This window comes from Myxocyprinus asiaticus, chromosome 13 (assembly GCF_019703515.2).
Source record: "Myxocyprinus asiaticus isolate MX2 ecotype Aquarium Trade chromosome 13, UBuf_Myxa_2, whole genome shotgun sequence".
Lineage (NCBI taxonomy): Eukaryota > Metazoa > Chordata > Actinopteri > Cypriniformes > Catostomidae > Myxocyprinus > Myxocyprinus asiaticus.
In genome coordinates this window covers 1950417-1968222 of record NC_059356.1, presented here as the reverse complement: position 1 = coordinate 1968222, position 17806 = coordinate 1950417, and the positions used below count along the sequence as shown (strand labels likewise).

Sequence of the window (17806 nt, the reverse complement as noted above, 5' to 3'; positions counted from 1 at the left end):
AATCAACAGGCTATCTTTAGAAGAAACCCCTCAAACAGTTAACTAACTATTAAGAATTGTGTAAACCAGATTTTACATTGAGTTATGATGGAATCAGTTAGTGGTTAATGGGCTCATCATGTTGGTCGGCTCTTCAGACACACACGCACACACACATACACACAATGAGCTCATTATATGGAGCACAACCTGTGGGACACTGAACTCACACTCTGTCTCTGTATCTGTAATTACTGCTGCTCATAATGGGGTGGTCTGTGGCCCATAAAATGAAAGACAGAAACTAATAATAAAAGTGATATTATTTTCATATAACAAAAATAAGTGCAATTACCAATATTATTACGTATTTTGCCCCACTGAAATGCTAATTTGACAGTAAGGCATTGATTTTGAGTTGGTATGCAGATGTAAATTTACTGATATTAACAATAGGAAGGTTTTCTATAATTACTGTATATGTCTATAAAAGGTAAATAAAAAAATAAAAATGTATAAACTGCCATAGTTGTAACTTGTGTCATGGTATCAATAAAAAAAAAAAAACTGTAATATTTCGTTATACCGTAATATACTGCTTTTAGCTTTGATTATGGCGCGCATTCGTCGTGCCATTGTTTCGACAACCTTATGCAACGTCACAACATTTATTTCCATCCAGAGTTGCAATAATTTTTGGCCGAGATCTGTATTGATGACGAGAGAGTCGAACCACTCCGTAAAGTCTTATCCAGCACATCCCAAAGACTTTCAATGGGGTTAAGGTCAGGTCTCTGTGATGGCCAATCCATGTGTGAAAATGATTCTTCATGCTCCCTAAACCACTCTTTCACAATTTGAGCCAGATGAATCTTGGCATTGTCGTCTTGGAATATGCCAGGGAAGAACAAATCCATTGATGGGATAACCTGGTCATTCAGTACATTCAGATAGTCAGCTGACTTCATTTTATTGCCGCATAACGTTGCTGAGCCTAGACCTGACCAAGTAAAGCAACCCCAGATCATAACACTGCCTTCAGAGGCTTGTACAGTTGGCACTATGCATCACAATGCAAGTGGCTTTCTTGTGGCCACAGTTGTTTAGTCCCAATTCTGTAAGTTCTTGTCGCATTGTGCGTGTGGAAACGCTCTTACTTTCACTATTAAACATAGCTGTGAGTTCTGCTGTTGATTTTTTTATGATGTGACCAAGCGTTTTAGTGATCTCTGATCACAATCATTCAAGATTTTTTTCCCACCACATTTCTTCCGTGAAGCTGATGGTTCACCACTATCCTTCCAGGTTATAAAAATATGTTGGACAGTTCTTAAACGAATTCCAGTTATTTCAGCAATCTCCTTAGTTGTTTTCTTTGCTTGATGCAGGCCAATAATTTTCCCCTTCTGAAACACAGTAACATCTTTGCCACGACTACGGGATACGTCTTTTGACATGGTTGTTTAACAAATGAGAACCTACACACTACATCAGTTAGGGTTAAAAGAATTTTCACACATGGCACACATAGAGATTTAGTTCATTAGCATTATACCATTCGGCCAGTGGGCAAGTCACACCTAGCTAGCATACACCTGGTGCACATGGCTCTTAGGAGCCGCAGCAGTACAAAAGTCTAGGGGAAAGATCTGCTTGGTTGGGGGGATATGTTTGTGCTTATGTGTCGTGCATTTTGTGCAGCTTCCCTGCTTTGTTGGGGGTTTGTATGACTGTTTGTGCAGCAGCATGTCATACATGCTTAACTCAGTTTGTCTGTGTGTTTTCTTGCAGTAGCAAATCTCCGTACTTGCTCTGCAGCAGCAGCAACAGCATAGATCTAGTGTGCCAAGACAAATATCCTTTCAATATTTCATGGAGCCTTTAAGTTTATATATATATATATATATATATATATATATATATATATATATATATATATATATATAGTTCATTATTTAAGAATTTTGTAAAATTGGGTTGCACTGTTTTTTTGCACATGGGTTTGTTCAACAATTCAGTTTGAACTTGTCAATTTTATGTATGTGGTTGGTGAACATCAAAACGGCAGGTTTTTAGTCCATGGGAGGTGTATATTAAAATGAGTGAGAAGTGCGCGAGAGTGTCGGAGCAGGCACTACATTATGAAAGGTCCTGCGATTTACATAATTTATACGTAATTAATGTTGGCTGTTCAAACGCATGCATACCAAAACACATATGCTTATGCTCAAACAGATTAAAACAAAGTCAAAGAGACAGTAGAAGCATTTTAAAGTTGCCAGTTCAGAACATTTTGCCTTTACAAATTACTTTATGAAACCAGTTTCAATATTCTGTCCATCATAACATTATTTTTCTAACAAACTCTACGTTTCATCTCACTCGTAGTAAAAGCATTCAGTCAATGAACAATTAATGCGCAGCATAGAGGTTTCAAATATCAGAAATATCCACAGATAGACAGTCGCTAACATTAATGAATGAATAGAATACAACAGACTAAAAGCTGTTTATTGCAGGGCAAATTGAGGCAATAATCAAACCCATAATCATTGTATGATTAATAATTATTTTATTCCCTACGCAGACACCTGTGCTGAATTTTACAGCATATTGCTACAATCTTTTCTCTAGAAATATAAAATATCATATTTTTCATTATAATATTTTGTGTTACAATACTTTAGCAAAATCATGTAGGCTGTTGATTTAATGCATTACTTTAGTGCAATTAATTATATCAAATATAACATGACAAATTTTTTAAACTCTGCGGACTCGCCGGCGGGTCCGTGGGGAGGTGCTATATGGCACCACTTAAAACACTGAAGTCCCTGGATGCATAAGTTAGGCATATGTGGTGTCATTTGAAAGCTTAGAATCTGAATCAGAGAACCCCATCACTTTTGCATTTAGTTACATAAAATAACAAAATAAGGCCTGAAAACATTTGTGTCGCAAATTGGCCCCTCCTAGAGGTTACATTGTAGAAATTTTAAAATGAATATAAAAGTCCTTCACATAGTGATCAAAGTGATCACTGTTGAGATCCTGTCTAGTTGTAATGCACTTCTTTGTTATAAATACTGTGTTTGGCTGTGAGTCATACCTGTGTTCAGTGATGGTGAGAGAGGCGAGCAAGCAGGCAGGCAGAGTGGTAGGCAGGCAGATGTGCAGGCAGGTGATACACAGCAGAATCAAATCAAATGGCTCAAACTGCTCAAGTTGCTCCAAAGATACAGGGTTCCAATGTAGTGAAAGCTCTCAGCATACAAAAAATGACTTGTTGTCTATGGGTGAGGGCTAAAATGTGTTAGAGCACCACCTATATTTCAGATCAGTATAATGTGATGGAAGGTGATAGAGGAAAAATGATTTTTTATTTTTTTCTAGTACTTGCTGCCATCCAGTGGAATAAAATAAAACTTTTTGATTGAACACAGAGGACACAGAACTGAAATGGCATGCTTTTAAACTTTAGACATTTAAAAAAATAAAATTGTAAACATATACAATGTTATTTATTAATTATTGCAATAATTTCTTAAAATGTAAGAGGTTATCTGTAAAATGAGACCATTTTTATGAAATTAGTCCACTGTATGTGTGAATAGGGAGCTTTTAAATTTGAGTGTGAAAAATTTCAGGTAGCAGCCCAAAAATCCTGCAGAGTAATGCCCTCAACATGTACACAAATTCTGTTAAAGGAATGCTCCTACAATCGGAGCAATTCAAGCTTAAAGAAATAGTTCACCCAAAAATGAAAATTTGCTGATAATTTACTCACCCTCAGGCCATCCAAGATGTATCTGAGTTTCTTTCTTCATCAAAACAGAATTTAAGACTTTTAGGATTTCATTTCAGGCCTCCTCCTCTAAACAATGCAAATGCATGTACTCCATTTTTTGACGGTCAAATTCATATTTAGGGTGCATCAGAATAATCCACATGACTCCAGTCGATAAATAAAGTTCTTCTGAATGCAAACTATTGATTATTTTGAGAAACAAAACAATACTTATATACTTTTTAACTACAAATGTTCGCTTCCTTACATCTCTGTGATGTGCGCTCATGAGAGGGATGATGTAAGCTCGTTGGTAAGGTCAGGTGTCACGTGGAGGAGGAGGCAAGAAGCGCATCATTGTTTACAAGAGAAGGAGTGCTGTACAAATGTTGAATTGTCTTTTCTGTAGATTTGTATTTGTGTAAGTGTATTGTTCTGGATGCTTCAACCTTCAGAAACCCCAAAGAAAATGCACACCAGGAAATATATGAACTTTTCATTGATTGCCTATACATGATCGTGAGTGATTGAAGCTCTGGCTTATCACTCTGAACCTGGATATCAGTACACCCCTACATTCTCTCAAATATTGGAAGGTGTACAGTGAATATTTTACACCTGAGGATTTCAGACCATCGAAAGAAACAAAGGGTCGATATCTGAATTCATCGGCTGTGCCCGTGCTGTGTTTCCAGCGAACTCAGGTATGTGTGAAAACTTTGTCATTGTCAAGCCTCCCTCAGAACTCCGCTCCTCATCACTCGATTTCTAATTCACCGCACCTGCACTCAATTCACTCACTCATCACTGTCTGCATAAATAACTCACCTTCACGCCACTTCACTGTCAAGTCTCTCAAACAAAGGACACTTGGTTTCACTAACTACAACTTGTGTAGCTTGAATTCCTGACAGTCATATAGCCTATATATTTCTGTTAAAGAAAAAGCACAAGTTGATAATGCAACAGCATTGCTCCGAAATAAAGGATGGTTATTTACTGCAGTAATGTTTTTTTATTATTTTATATTGTTTTGAAATTGTTTTGGACTGATTTGGTTTGTGAACGGCACTTGGTCTGTGCTCTGTGCAAGTTTCTCTTGTAAACAATGACGCGCTTCCTGACTCCTCCTCCACACGTGACCTTACCAACGAGCTTACGTCATCCCTCTCATGAGCGCGTCACAGAGATGTACGGAAGCGAACAATTGTAGTTAAAAAATATATAAGTATTGTTTTGTTTCTAAAAATAATCAATAGTTTGCGTTCAGAAGAACTTTATTTATCGACTATAGTCGTGTGGATAATTTTGATGCACCCTAAATATGCATTTTGGACCGTCAAATAATGGAGTACATTCACTTGCATTGTTTAGAGGAGGAGGCCTGAAATGAAATCCTAAAAGATTTAAATTCTGTTTTGATGAAGAAAGAAACATCATGGATGGCCTGAGGGTGAGTAAATTATCAGCAAATTTTCATTTTTGGGTGAACTATTCCTTTAATGCACAACCTTGGTTTTTTTTCTTTTTCCGAATCTGTGGCAGTAGGGTGCAGTCAGCACAACTCCAGCTGTACAAGCAACACGTCTCGTCAAACCAACGAGAAGATATAACAGCTGTTACCGAATATTTGCATATGGCTCACATCGCACAGTAAATAGTAACAAATTAAGAAACGGATGCACATTGTGGGGTATATATATAACTTTTTTTCTACATTTATTTTATGCAGATCACTGAAGAAACTGAAACTAAACACAGATAATGAGTGCACCTGAAGCGCATGGACATATCTTACTTAAGACAAGCCCAAAGGTAAAATATACAGTGCGCTCACACACACACCCAGATTCGCTGGTGGGGCAAAGTCACTTGGAATCAAATATTAAATCACATCTTAAATTTGCTGCCCACATTTGCGTAATCACGGAAGTGAACTCTGTTTTATTTGCGTAGTATTTATATAGTGTGGGAATTGAAGATCGGATTTATATCCATTTGGCGGAGACACAATGATGTGGCCAAGTATAAATGGACTGTAATTATTAAACTGAATACTAGCAATCCGATCAGTAAAAAACGTATGAAGTGACCATGTGTGAATACCCCGTTTTTGTAATGTCCGAATGCTTGTCTACTTCTTCAATTGGGCAGCTTGACTGTAGTTTAACTACTTTAAATTATGAGTAACTAGTAACAGTTTTAAAGTAGCTTCACCAACTGATTCTGTGCAATATACAGTTTAGTACAGAAGCCACATGAGCAGGTGCCGCTATCAAACATGCAAATGGTTTTGTCTAACAAGCAGCTTTTTAGGACCTTTGGTCTTTATGAAGGGTATGTGTGTATGTATTTGTGTGTATAACTATATTTCTGGCAGGGTGCAGTAGAACAGGTGTGTTTAATCACAGTAAAAATAAACAATGGATGTACATCAGAGGAGCTTAAGTAGATTGAGAAGCTAAGCGCTGATGTACCTGATCGGTCTCGATGCATCTGCCTCACTTTCTCCCTCTTTCTCTCTTGGTTCTACTCAGATTAGTGATCAAATTATGTTCACACTTCAAATCCACTTACATGTCTTTAGATTCAGCAGCTTTTGTATGTTTGATTTAGTCATTTTTTGTGTGATTTGGTAGCAGTGACATGTCCATGTCCTAGTTCTACTGTATTTTGATATCAGTGTAACCACTAAGCGAAACTCCACACTTTCACTTCTAAAGGGTTATTTAACCTGCAACCATCTGCATGCTCTCGGCCGCAGAAGCATCTGACCATAGATGGAATCTCTGTATGGGGACCTCTACTGATAGGACCTCACTATTCCTACTTTACTTTTTCTGAACAATGACTTCCCTATATGAGAGCCAATCTGTTGTAGTTTGATTTTCAGACCTGGATATCATATTATATTTCAATGGCTGCTGATTAACATTTCCTTAAACTGTGCTGCATATGTTGGCTGCCGCCTGCAATTTTTCTCACCCAAATATAAAAGCTTGCGTTATACCCATACAGTGGACTAATTGGAAAATATTGTTCTCTTTTTACAGAAAACCCCCCAAATAAAAAGATTCCAAAAATTCTGAAGTAGTATTGTGTATGTTTACAATCTTATGATAAACATTTATTTATTAACTTATTTATTTAGTCATCATCCTGTCTTTAAAAGCCTGTGATTGAGGCTCTGTTTGCTCTGTGTCCCTTCATTCCACTAGATGGCAAGGAAAAATTAATTCTTCTAAATCCTTTGTCACCTTCCATCAATATACAAATCTGAAATGCAGGTGGCACTCCAGTGCAGCTGAATTAAAAAATAATTGGCAGATGATTTGTTTATGATGCTTTTTCTTCTGGACTGCATATTTCGTTCTGGACATCTGAGACATAACATTGGATTATTAACCCAAGCAAGCTCACAGACAAGTAGAAAATGGCTCATTTTGAAGAAAACAGCCTAAGGTAAGAGCTGATATAGAGTTTGTGGCTACTTGGAGCTTACAGAAGCAGTGATCAGAGAAGACATGAGACGTTTGTCTTTGTTGTTTTACAGAGATCATATTTCACTTTGTGATATATACATACACACTGGCAGCCAAATGTTTGGAATAATGTACAGATTTTGCTGTTTCGGAAGGAAATTGGTACTTTATTTAACCAAAGTGGCAATCAACTGATCACAAATTATAGTTAGGACATTACTGATGTAAAAAAACAGCACCAACACTAATTGAAAAAAGTCATTTTTGATCAAATCTAAACAGGCCCCATTTCCAGCAGCCATCACTCCAACACCTTATCCTTCAGTAATCATGCTAAATTGATCATTTGGTACTCGAAACTTACTTGCCATTATATTAAACACAGTTGAAAGCTATTTGGTTTGTTAAATGAAGCTTAACATTGTCTTTGTGTTTGTTTTTGAGTTGCCACAGTATGCAATAGACTGGCATTAGTCTAAGGTCAATATTAGGTAAAAAATGGCAACAATAAAAAAAAAAAGCTTTCTCCAGAAACTCATCAGTCAATCATTGTTTTGAGGAATAAAAGCTATACAATGCTTGAAATTGCCCAAAAACTGACGATTTCTTACAAAGGTATACACCACAGTCTTCAAAGATAAAGGACAACTGGCTCTAACAAGGACAGAAAGAGATGTGGAAGACCAGATGTACAACTAAACAAGAGGATAAATACATCAGAGTCTCTAGTTTGAGAAATAGAAGTCTCACATGTCCTCGGCTGAAAGCTTCATTGAATTCTACCCGCTCAACACCAGTTTCATGTACAACAGTAAAGAGAAGACTCAGGGGTGCAGGGCTTATGGGAAGAATTGCAAAGAAAAAGCCACTTTTGAAACAGAAAAACAAAAAGAAAAGGTTAGAGTGGGCAAAGAAACACAGACATTGGACAACAGATAATTGGAAAAAAAGTGTTATGGATCTTAACCCCACTGAGCTTTTGTGGGATCAGCTAGACTGTAAGGTGCGTGAGAAGTGCCCGACAAGACAGCCACATCTATGGCAAGTGCTACAGGAAGTGTGGGGTGAAATGTCACCTGATCTGGACAAACTGACAGCTAGAATGCCAAGGATCTGCAAAGCTGTCATTGCTGCACGTGGAGGATTTTTTGATGAGAACTCTTTGAAGTAGTTTAAGAAGTTCTGAAATTTTTTTTCAAATTGTAATAGTAATTTTTCACATCATTAATGTCCTGACTATACATTGTGATCAGTTGAATGCCACTTTGGTGAATAAAAGTACCAATTGCTTTCCATAAGAGCAAAATCTGTACATTATTCCAAACTTTTAGCTACCTATGTGTGTGTGTGTGTGTATGTGTGTGTATAACAATATACACTATTTCTCCCTGATGCAGCTGAGATTTAATCCAAGCACAAAAGCAGCATTTAGAGCAGAATTGGCCGTTATTTTAGTGGATTACCTGTATTAACCTGAGCTGCAAATGTTTGTGCTTCTCATAAGTGTCAAAACATGTTGATTTCAGACACACTGAAGAAGATCTGTGAAGTTATAAGGAGTATGTATCTGCTTTTTTCATTTTTCAGATCGGACGGTTATTTCCATTTAAAACCGCTCGTAACCGACAAAGTTTAAACTGTTTGGGCACAGCGTTTGATTGACAGGTGAGGGGAGGCGCTTCCCTGCTGTCCAGGATGCATACAGAACGGATCAGCGTTTAAACCTCAAATGCAATGTGATCACATGCGTTTTTGACCACATACAGATGTGGTTTTTGTGATCCGATCCCAAAACGTTTTAGACCTTGACTAGACCTATATTTAGCGCTGACCACATTCATGGATCACCAATCGCATCTTAATACCAGGTGGAAACGGGGTCTTAGTGCTATTTGAAAAACGTTCTCTACTTCATCACCACAGGGTGGCGCTCATTTGCGACGCAAAGGTCTTAAGGTCTTGTCGCGTTATTTTATGTAACATAATTGCAAAAGTGATGGAGTACCGTGAAAAGTTCAGATTTTATGCTTTCAATACCACATATGACTATTTATGTATCCACTTCATATTCAGCACAAGAAATAAACAGATGAAATACTCAATAAAAGCTATAATTTAAGTAACTGTGACAGCCGCAGTCTGAAAACCAACTGTCTCGTTAAATTTTGAGGACTACAACTGAATTTTAAGTAAACCTGTGCTGTGCGAACCGAATTGTGCTAGACCACTACTTGGCTCGCACAAGTAAAATGCAAAATACGCCAAAAATTCATATTTACAGTATAATCATAACTACTTATTCATGTCATTGCCATAAAATCAGGAATATCTCAATAAATGCAACATCATCAATATACTAAACTTTGTGTTTAACTGTTCATAATCTTCTTTGGCTGGTGTGATCGGGCCTGTGACTACGTCTCTCAGCATGCAATCGATTTCAAACACATGCAGGCTTGCATTTAAGGTTCTCAGATTTACTGCTCGGCCTGTCAGAAAGATGCATCAGACATTTGTTGTGGCTCAGGTATTACTGAGCGGTTGCTAGGCTGCAGGCTGTCAGGTGCTTGGCATCTCTTCACTAATCTGAGTCCAGCGATGGGTGATAAATCACTGCTGTTGTCAGTGACTCTTGAGCACAAGATGGACTGATGTGAGACAAGCAGGTAGTGGTCATTTAGTTTCTTCACATCTGCTGGGCTGTGGTCTGTCTTACTGAAGCTCTCGGATCTCAACTGTGAGTACTGAACAACTGTACAGCTCACGCTCACACACACACACTCTTCAGGTGCTAATCTGTGCTGGAGTATTTGATTGACTGTTATAAGGGTCATTCTTCAGTAAGTGTTGCAATCCTTGTTCCATAAATATATTGTAGATAAAATGTAGAGATTTGATTACTACTACTAAGATTAAACAGTAAGAAACAAATGTTAAAAAAAAATTAAAAAGTAAGTAATTTAAAATAGTAATAAATGAATTAAAGAAATAGTTCACATAAAAATGAGAATTATCTCATCATTCTCACTAATTCCATGGACCCACCAAAATAATGATTCCTGATGAGGGACCCCCTTCCAAATATTAAAAAAGTAAATAAATAGGCAGTGATATTTTCATAAAGACCCATTTATACTTTGTGAGAAAAATAGTAACTGTGGTATTGTCAAATAATTGGACTAAATGATGTACTAAATACTGTATACGTATATATAAATCTAAATAATATGTTCTAAATAATATACAGTATAACCAAATAATTGGATTTTATATTGCCCTTTTACTTAAGCCAAAAGTAATTAATAAAATATTATCTGGAAAATATTTACTTTGGATTAAGTTTTTCTGCCTACTATTTGAGTAATGTTATATGTATAAATCATGTAAAAAACATTTTCAATTAAATTTAAACCAATTTGTGGTCCTAAGAAAACAGAATTAAACAGTAATAATGTCAAATTTGGTAAATGTTTACTTTTTTAAACTATTTTTTTAAACTTTGTTCTCTCAAATTTCTTGGTTTAATCCATGTCTTCTGAAATGATAGTTTTTAAGTGAGAAACAGACCAAAATGTAACTTTTTCACTATAAATCTTGACATCTACAGTTTCATTGGAGCAACCATAATTTGACGCTCGATTACATTCCTCGCGTTTGGATTTATAATAGGGCCCTATGAAATCCATTTCATTTTGTTTTCCGAATTCTGTTTTCTGTTTTCTTTTTCTGAATTGTGTTTTAAAGTGTAATTAAATTTGATCATAAAAAACAATCTAATCAAATTAATTCGTAGAACATTAATCAAATGAAAACAGAACCATCACTTTTCAACACACCATTACATTATTTTTACCAAATGAAGTGCTTTGATACAGATCCTCGCAGCACAATCCAAAACCCAACATTGGAGTTATTTTTTGTCAAATACAGTGCTACACAGTAGAGCGTATTCATGAAAGCATTGATGAAGTACAACAGCACTCTTGCTTGTGAGATATTGCTTAAATATAATGTAATTATTATTGATATATGATTATTATTATGTATTATTATTACTAGTACTACTTTGAATATTAAATTTTTACTATACAGTGGCAATATATTTTTGTAGCATTTTCTTACATTTTGGACATCTATTTAAATTGAGCTTTTATTTTAACAAATACAGAATGAATCTCTTCAGTTTGTATGTTTTTGACGAAAGCTTCTCACCTCCAAAGCAGTTCGCTATATGACTTAATGTGCTTATTAAAATGCAAAAGGCTGTGATTTATTTATATATATATACTTCATATAGCCTTAATGTGCTGCAAACTTTAAGGTTAATGAGTGCTCTTGTTTCTGTCATCTGTACACACAGAGCACGTGTGATGCTAATGATGAGGTGTGTTGACTGTATGAGCAGCTGGCTTAACACTTTTACTTTGAAATGCACACCACATGCAGATGTATATTTATTTAATTAAATCTCAGCCTTATGTGGTTTAATCAATGCACTGGGATATATCATGATTTTAACATGATTAATTATGCATTCATACATTTATTTTATCCCAAAAATGTCAAATTCTCTGCCATTGCGCAATAAAAATAGCTGGATGATTCCGTCTGTGTTTTCTGCACCGCAGAAGATGAATATTTAAGTCCTTTTTTACTATAAATCTCCACTTTGACCAGCCCCAACCAATAGATTGCTGAATTTGAAAGTGTAGATTTACAGAAAAAATTACTTAAATATTTATCTGTTTCTCAACCACACCTCTCATATTGCTTCTGAAGATATGGATTTAACCACTGGAGTCGTATGGATTAATTTAATGCTGCCTTTAAGTCCTTTCTGAGTTCTGGTCACCATTCACTTGTATTGAATGAACCAACAGAGCTGAAATGTTTTCTAAAAATCACTGTTTGAGTTCAGCAGAAGAAAGTAAGTCATACACATCTGGGATGGCATGAGAGTGAGCAAATGATGAGAGAATTTTAATTTTTGGGTGAACTATCCCTTTAATGTTCCTGAGTTGTTGCTCTCTTGTCTCTGTTAGTGTCTTGTGTCATGTGTTTAGTCTGTCTCAGCAGATTACAGTCTGAAGTGTGATTACTGATTGAATGAGTCTCCATTATGAATATTGCTTTTTAAATCCCTCACACTTTCACTCTGGTAAACATAAACAGAAGGAGCTGCCAGCTCATGATATTAAATCTGGGTGTTCTCTTTTTGGGCTCAGGACACAGACAAAATATGTTACCATAAAAGACTTTAATAATATTGCTGTAGATTGTTTTCCTTATTTAAAGTAAAGCCTGATAGGTCTGAACTATGTTGATTTTGACATTATACAGAATAAGTAATAGAGTCTGTTTATAGATGTATTTATGGAAGACTTTATATTAATCCTTTTTTTTTTTTTACTATGGTATTGTTCTTGAGACCTCACGAGACCGCATAAACTTGGTCTTGCCCTGACCAGCAAAGACTGGTACTGTATATCTCGACCCCTGTATTCTGTATGTTGAATTTTGGATGATGGTACCCAGCAGAATGACATGCTGGTTCACCAACTAGACCAGCACCAACCATCCTAAATCAGCAAGGAGATTCATGCTAGACTTTTCAGCAGGATTGGTCTAAGTCTGGTTCTCAAAACTCAAGACCACAGTCTATATCCAGTGTACTGAAGGTGGTAATTACCTCAACCACATTTCAAGATACTTGTAAATGATCTTCACCATCACTGTGAATTTGTAAGAATATCAATAGCTACTTTGCCACTTTACAGAGTGTATCTGTGTTTGAAATAGATGTTTTGCTTAATTTAGCATTTTCTCTATTTCATTTAATAAAAACAGACATCCTGGTTCTTGAACCAACTGGTTCTTGAACCAACTGGTATTGCTTTTGTTCTTTGGGGGTTTGGAATTGGTTTGGGTCTTGGAGGGTCTGGTATTGGTCTGGGTAATAGGGGATTCATTATTTGTCTGGTTCTGGGTCTTAGGATGTCTGGTATTGGTCTTTGGGGGTCTAGTCTTGGTCTGGGACTTAATGGGGTCTGATATTGGTTTGGGTCTTGGAAGCTCTGGTCTTGTTTTGGGACTTGGAGGGTCTGCTATTGGTCTGGGTGTTTGGGGATTTGTTATTTGTCTGTGTATTAGTATGTCTGGTAGCAGTCTGGATCTTTTGAGGTCTTGTCTTGGTCTGGGTCATTGAGGGTTGTGTATTGGTCTGAGTCTTGGAGGGTCTGGTCTTTTTCTGGGTTGTGGAGGGTCTGCTATTTGTCTGGGTCTTAGGATGTCTGATAGTGGGCTGGGTCTTTGGGGCTCTAGTCTTGGTCTGGGTCTTGGAGGGTCTGGTAATATTCTTGTTCTTAGGGGATTCAACATTTGTTGGATTTTTGGATGTTTGGTAATGGTCTGGATCTTGGAGGATCTGATATTGGTCTGGTTGATAGGGGATTCATTATTTGTCTGGTTCTAGGTCTTCGTATGTCTGGTATTGGTGTGGGTCTTTGGGGGTCTAGTCTTTGTCTGGATCTTAATAGGGTCTGTTATTGGTCTGGGTCTTGGAGGGTCTGCTTTTGGTCTGTGTCTTAGGATGTCTGATAGTGGTCTGGGTCTTTGGGGCTCTAGTCTTGGTCTGGGTCATTTAGGTTTGTGTATTGGTCTGGGTCTGGTCTTGGTCTCTGAGGGTCTGGTATTATTCTGGTTCTTAGGGGATTCGACATCTGTCTGGGTCTTTGGATTTTTGGTAATGGTCTGGGTCTTGGAGTGTCTGATGTTGGTCTGGGTCATTGATGGTTGGGTATTGGTTAGGGTCTTAGGGGTCAGGTCTTGTTGGGGTCCTAGGGAGTCTAGTACTGGTCTGGGTCTTTGACAGTTTGGTATTGTTCTGGGTCTTAAGAGGGTCTGGTATTGGGTCTTAGATAGTGGTGCACCAATCAGGAAATTTGAGACCTATATGATCACTGATGTTTATTTTTAAAGTGCCCCCTGCCACACTTTTACAAGTTATAGGCTCCAGTTATATGTTTATGCCCCACACTGTAAAATTTCATTAAATTTAGATGAATTGTGAAATGCTAACATTTATTTGAATTGAAAACAGTAATGAATAGTTATTTTGTCACTATTAAAGATCATTGTGACATAGTAGCAACCTGTAAACACCATGAGAGCATTACACACCGCAGATACATTCAAAAATAAGTGAAATATATCCCTTACAAGCTCCAAAACTGCTCCAGTGAGAAACCATTAGTATCTGTGATTTATTTACTGTCTTTGGCATTTTGTTATAATGCAGATCACTAGTTATTAAGCGACTGGGTGAAGACGTGGTGCAGTCATTGAAGGTTAAATTATTGTTATTGATGTTATGAGTGGTATTGTGACAAACATACAGTATATATCTGATTTAAATCGGGGTTCTCACAAAATAGCACTGGCATGATTGACTGATGAGAGATTTAGAGGACCTGATGGGAGTAAAACTGAGAGCATGCACAGTTGCTCAAACTGTCTGACTGTCACGACTCAAGTTACATCAAATGTATTTGCATCCTTATTTGTTGTGTGATGAGTTTTTCAGAAGATTATAGCAGTATCTTTGTCCTTTCCACGTCTGACTGTACAGCGAGTCAGAATTGCTACCGTAATGACTCTTGAAAATGGGCACCTTAATACTGTATTTATACACATGTAATTAGTACACATTTTTTAAAAGAAACCGGCATATTCATCTAGGCCCATATTCACAAAAAATCTTAAGGCTAAAAGTAGCTTCTAATTTAGGAGCAACTCTTAAAAATTGTGGCTGTGACGCGTACATTTTAATCAAAGAGTAATAATGGAGCATTTTAACGCTAATTGAAGCTCATAAACCCACAACAACTTAGAAGTCATCCTAAGGACTCCTAAATCCCTAAGAATGAATCACAGACGATCCGAAGCATGGCTACTGTTGTCAATCCACATTGCAATCGAGTCAATGCACTCTATATATATATATAGATATAAGGGGTGTAATGGTACATATATTCGTCCATGCAGTCAGACGAAGAATACATCTGAGTCAGTCACAGGCGATCCATTCCAATCCAGAAGGGGGCACACGAGGTAATACAAAGTTGTTTACTAACCATCACAACAGAAAAGAGCAGTGAGTGTTTTCTCTTTTTCAGTGTTGTTGCTTTATTAATATTCCCTACAATTTTATATGTATGAATCAAATGCAATCTAAAGGACTGTGGATATTTATACAATAATTATTATATTAGTAGAAACCATGTGCCCCTTTGATTTCCTTGATATTTTTAAAGTAGCATAAAGTGAATCTGGACTTTATATGTGATCATGTGTTGTGCATGCGCTCTTCATGGATTTAACAAATAAAAAATATTCATCCTGCATGAGGTTTTGTCCAATATATATTTAAGATGAAATTGTTTAATGATCCCCCCCCCAAAAAAAAAAAAAAAAATGTAATTCATGAATTAAATTCTTTTAAGAAAAGTTTGTTATTTTTTATTTAAATATTATTATTTTATTTTTTTATGTACAATCATTTATAGCATTTTTCTCTGCGCATGAATGCAGCAAGTGATGTCGAAGATGTTATCTGTAACCACTAATCTAGAGTCAGTTTTTTACATTTCACTTATCGTTAAGGTGTGGATTTGGCTTTGGGAAACTGACGGGCAGTTATGTGCCACTTTATCCCAAAGCAGAAATCGAAAGCAATAGGCAACTTATTAAGATTAATTAAGATAATTCTGCTATGAAATTGTCTTTGCAAGAGCGGAAATGTTTACCAATCAAATGCTCAATTGTACAATGAAAGCAGAATGCTCCGCCTGCAAATTAGGATACACAGATCTGCAATGTCATACATGTTAATTAGTTTTGATGCAGGGATTTTTATTTTTTTTCGCCGGGATTCAAGGAAATGCTTTGCCAATAAACAGTATTATTTTTATTTATTTATTTTTTTTATTTTTTCTTCTAATAACAAATTTTTATTGATTTATGCAGCAAATCACACAGACATAATAGAAAATACAACCTCAAACCACATGAAATCAAAAGTTTTTTTTTTTTTCTCCCCGAGCAATAATCCCTCCACCCCACCCGACACAAACAAGCACTCTAATGATCGGGAGTCAACTGACAAAGACACACAATAGACAATAAAACAGGAAACATTTAGACATAGAAATAAAAAATAAAAAATAAAAAAAAAATAATAAAAGAAAAAAAACTCTAATCCCTCTCCACTTCCCCTCCCCGAGAACCCTCCAAAAAGGCGAGATAACCGCCCCACTTCCTAATGAAAATATCCATGTTATCCAGCCTTCTGTACATCATCTCCTCAAATGCCGCCACCCTACCCAGCTCAACGCACCACTCACGAAACGAGGGCGTATCAGACAACTTCCTTCCCTTGAGAATTAACCGCCTGCCAATCATCACGCCTGTCAGGACCCAACTCTCCACGTATTTATCACCCACATGCAGGACCGCTACATCCCCCAAAACACACAATCTGGGGCAAAACGAAAACTGTGTGTTGACCACTTCGCATACGAACCTCTGTACTTTCAACCAAAACTCTTGTATCCTAACATATCCCCAGAAAACATGGGATGTGTCCCCGTCTTCCAATTGGCATCTCCAGCAAGTGGGTGTGTCTTTAAGACCAAGCCTATACATTCTAGAGGAGGTCCAATAAAATCGATGCAAAATCTTAAACTGCATAAGGCGCACCCTTGCATCTCTAGAGGCAGACTTGATGCTTTTTAAAATCCCAACCCACACCCCATCCTCCAACACCAAATTAAAATCTTTCTCCCATAATCTCTTAATAGAATTTAAAGCTCCATCCCCCAAACTCTGAATTAGCAAAGTGTAATACACTGATGCATCATGCCCTTTTCCAAAAGCAGCAAGCACCTCTCCCAAAGTATCTGCTGCTCTAGGGGGGTGTACGCTACTCCCAAAAATAGTACAGAGCAGGTGGCGCAACTGTAAATACCTAAAAAACTGAGATCTGGGAATCCCAAAATGTTGAGTCAAATTATCAAAGGATCTCAACACTCCGTTCTCATATAGATCATCCGAGTGTATTAACCCCCCTCGCAATCCACTCCAGACCAACAGAAGGGGGACTTATCAATACATAATTTTGGGTTCAACCATATGCTCGAAGCAGCATTCAAATAAATGTCCGAATTAAACACTCTGGACACTTTTGTCCATACCGAGTTCAAATGCGAGATGACTGGGTATAACTTAATTTTACCAGTTAATTTGATAGACAGGCCCTGCAATGGCGAAATAGGGGCAAGAACTTCTTGTTCAATACAAAACCAAGGAGGGGCCCTTTCAGGTGGAAGCGACCAATGAGGCAAATGTCTGAGACCGAAAGCATAATAATAAAACAAAATCTTGGGTAGGCCTAGTCCACCTTTGTTATTCGGCCTATGTAATTTGTTGAAGTGCAATCTGGGACGCTTACCATTCCAAATGAAGGACTTCGCTATACTTTCAAATTGCTTAAAATAAGAGA

At 37.0% G+C, this 17806-nt stretch overlaps 1 protein-coding gene across 4 annotated transcripts in view; it reads left to right on the top strand.

The window, feature by feature from the left end:
- The window catches only part of LOC127450318 (testis-expressed protein 2-like), an 87309-nt gene that overhangs the window by 24645 nt on the left and 44858 nt on the right, over positions 1 to 17806 (top strand). For 2 of the 4 annotated variants that reach the window (XM_051714318.1, XM_051714317.1), the window contains exon 3: positions 5499 to 5581. The exons of the other annotated variants lie outside the window; for them this stretch is intronic. In XM_051714318.1, coding sequence (XP_051570278.1) covers positions 5550 to 5581 — 32 coding nt within the window. In that variant the 5' untranslated portion in view covers positions 5499 to 5549. The remainder of the gene's footprint in view (positions 1 to 5498; positions 5582 to 17806) is intronic. 4 annotated transcript variants of the gene reach the window in all.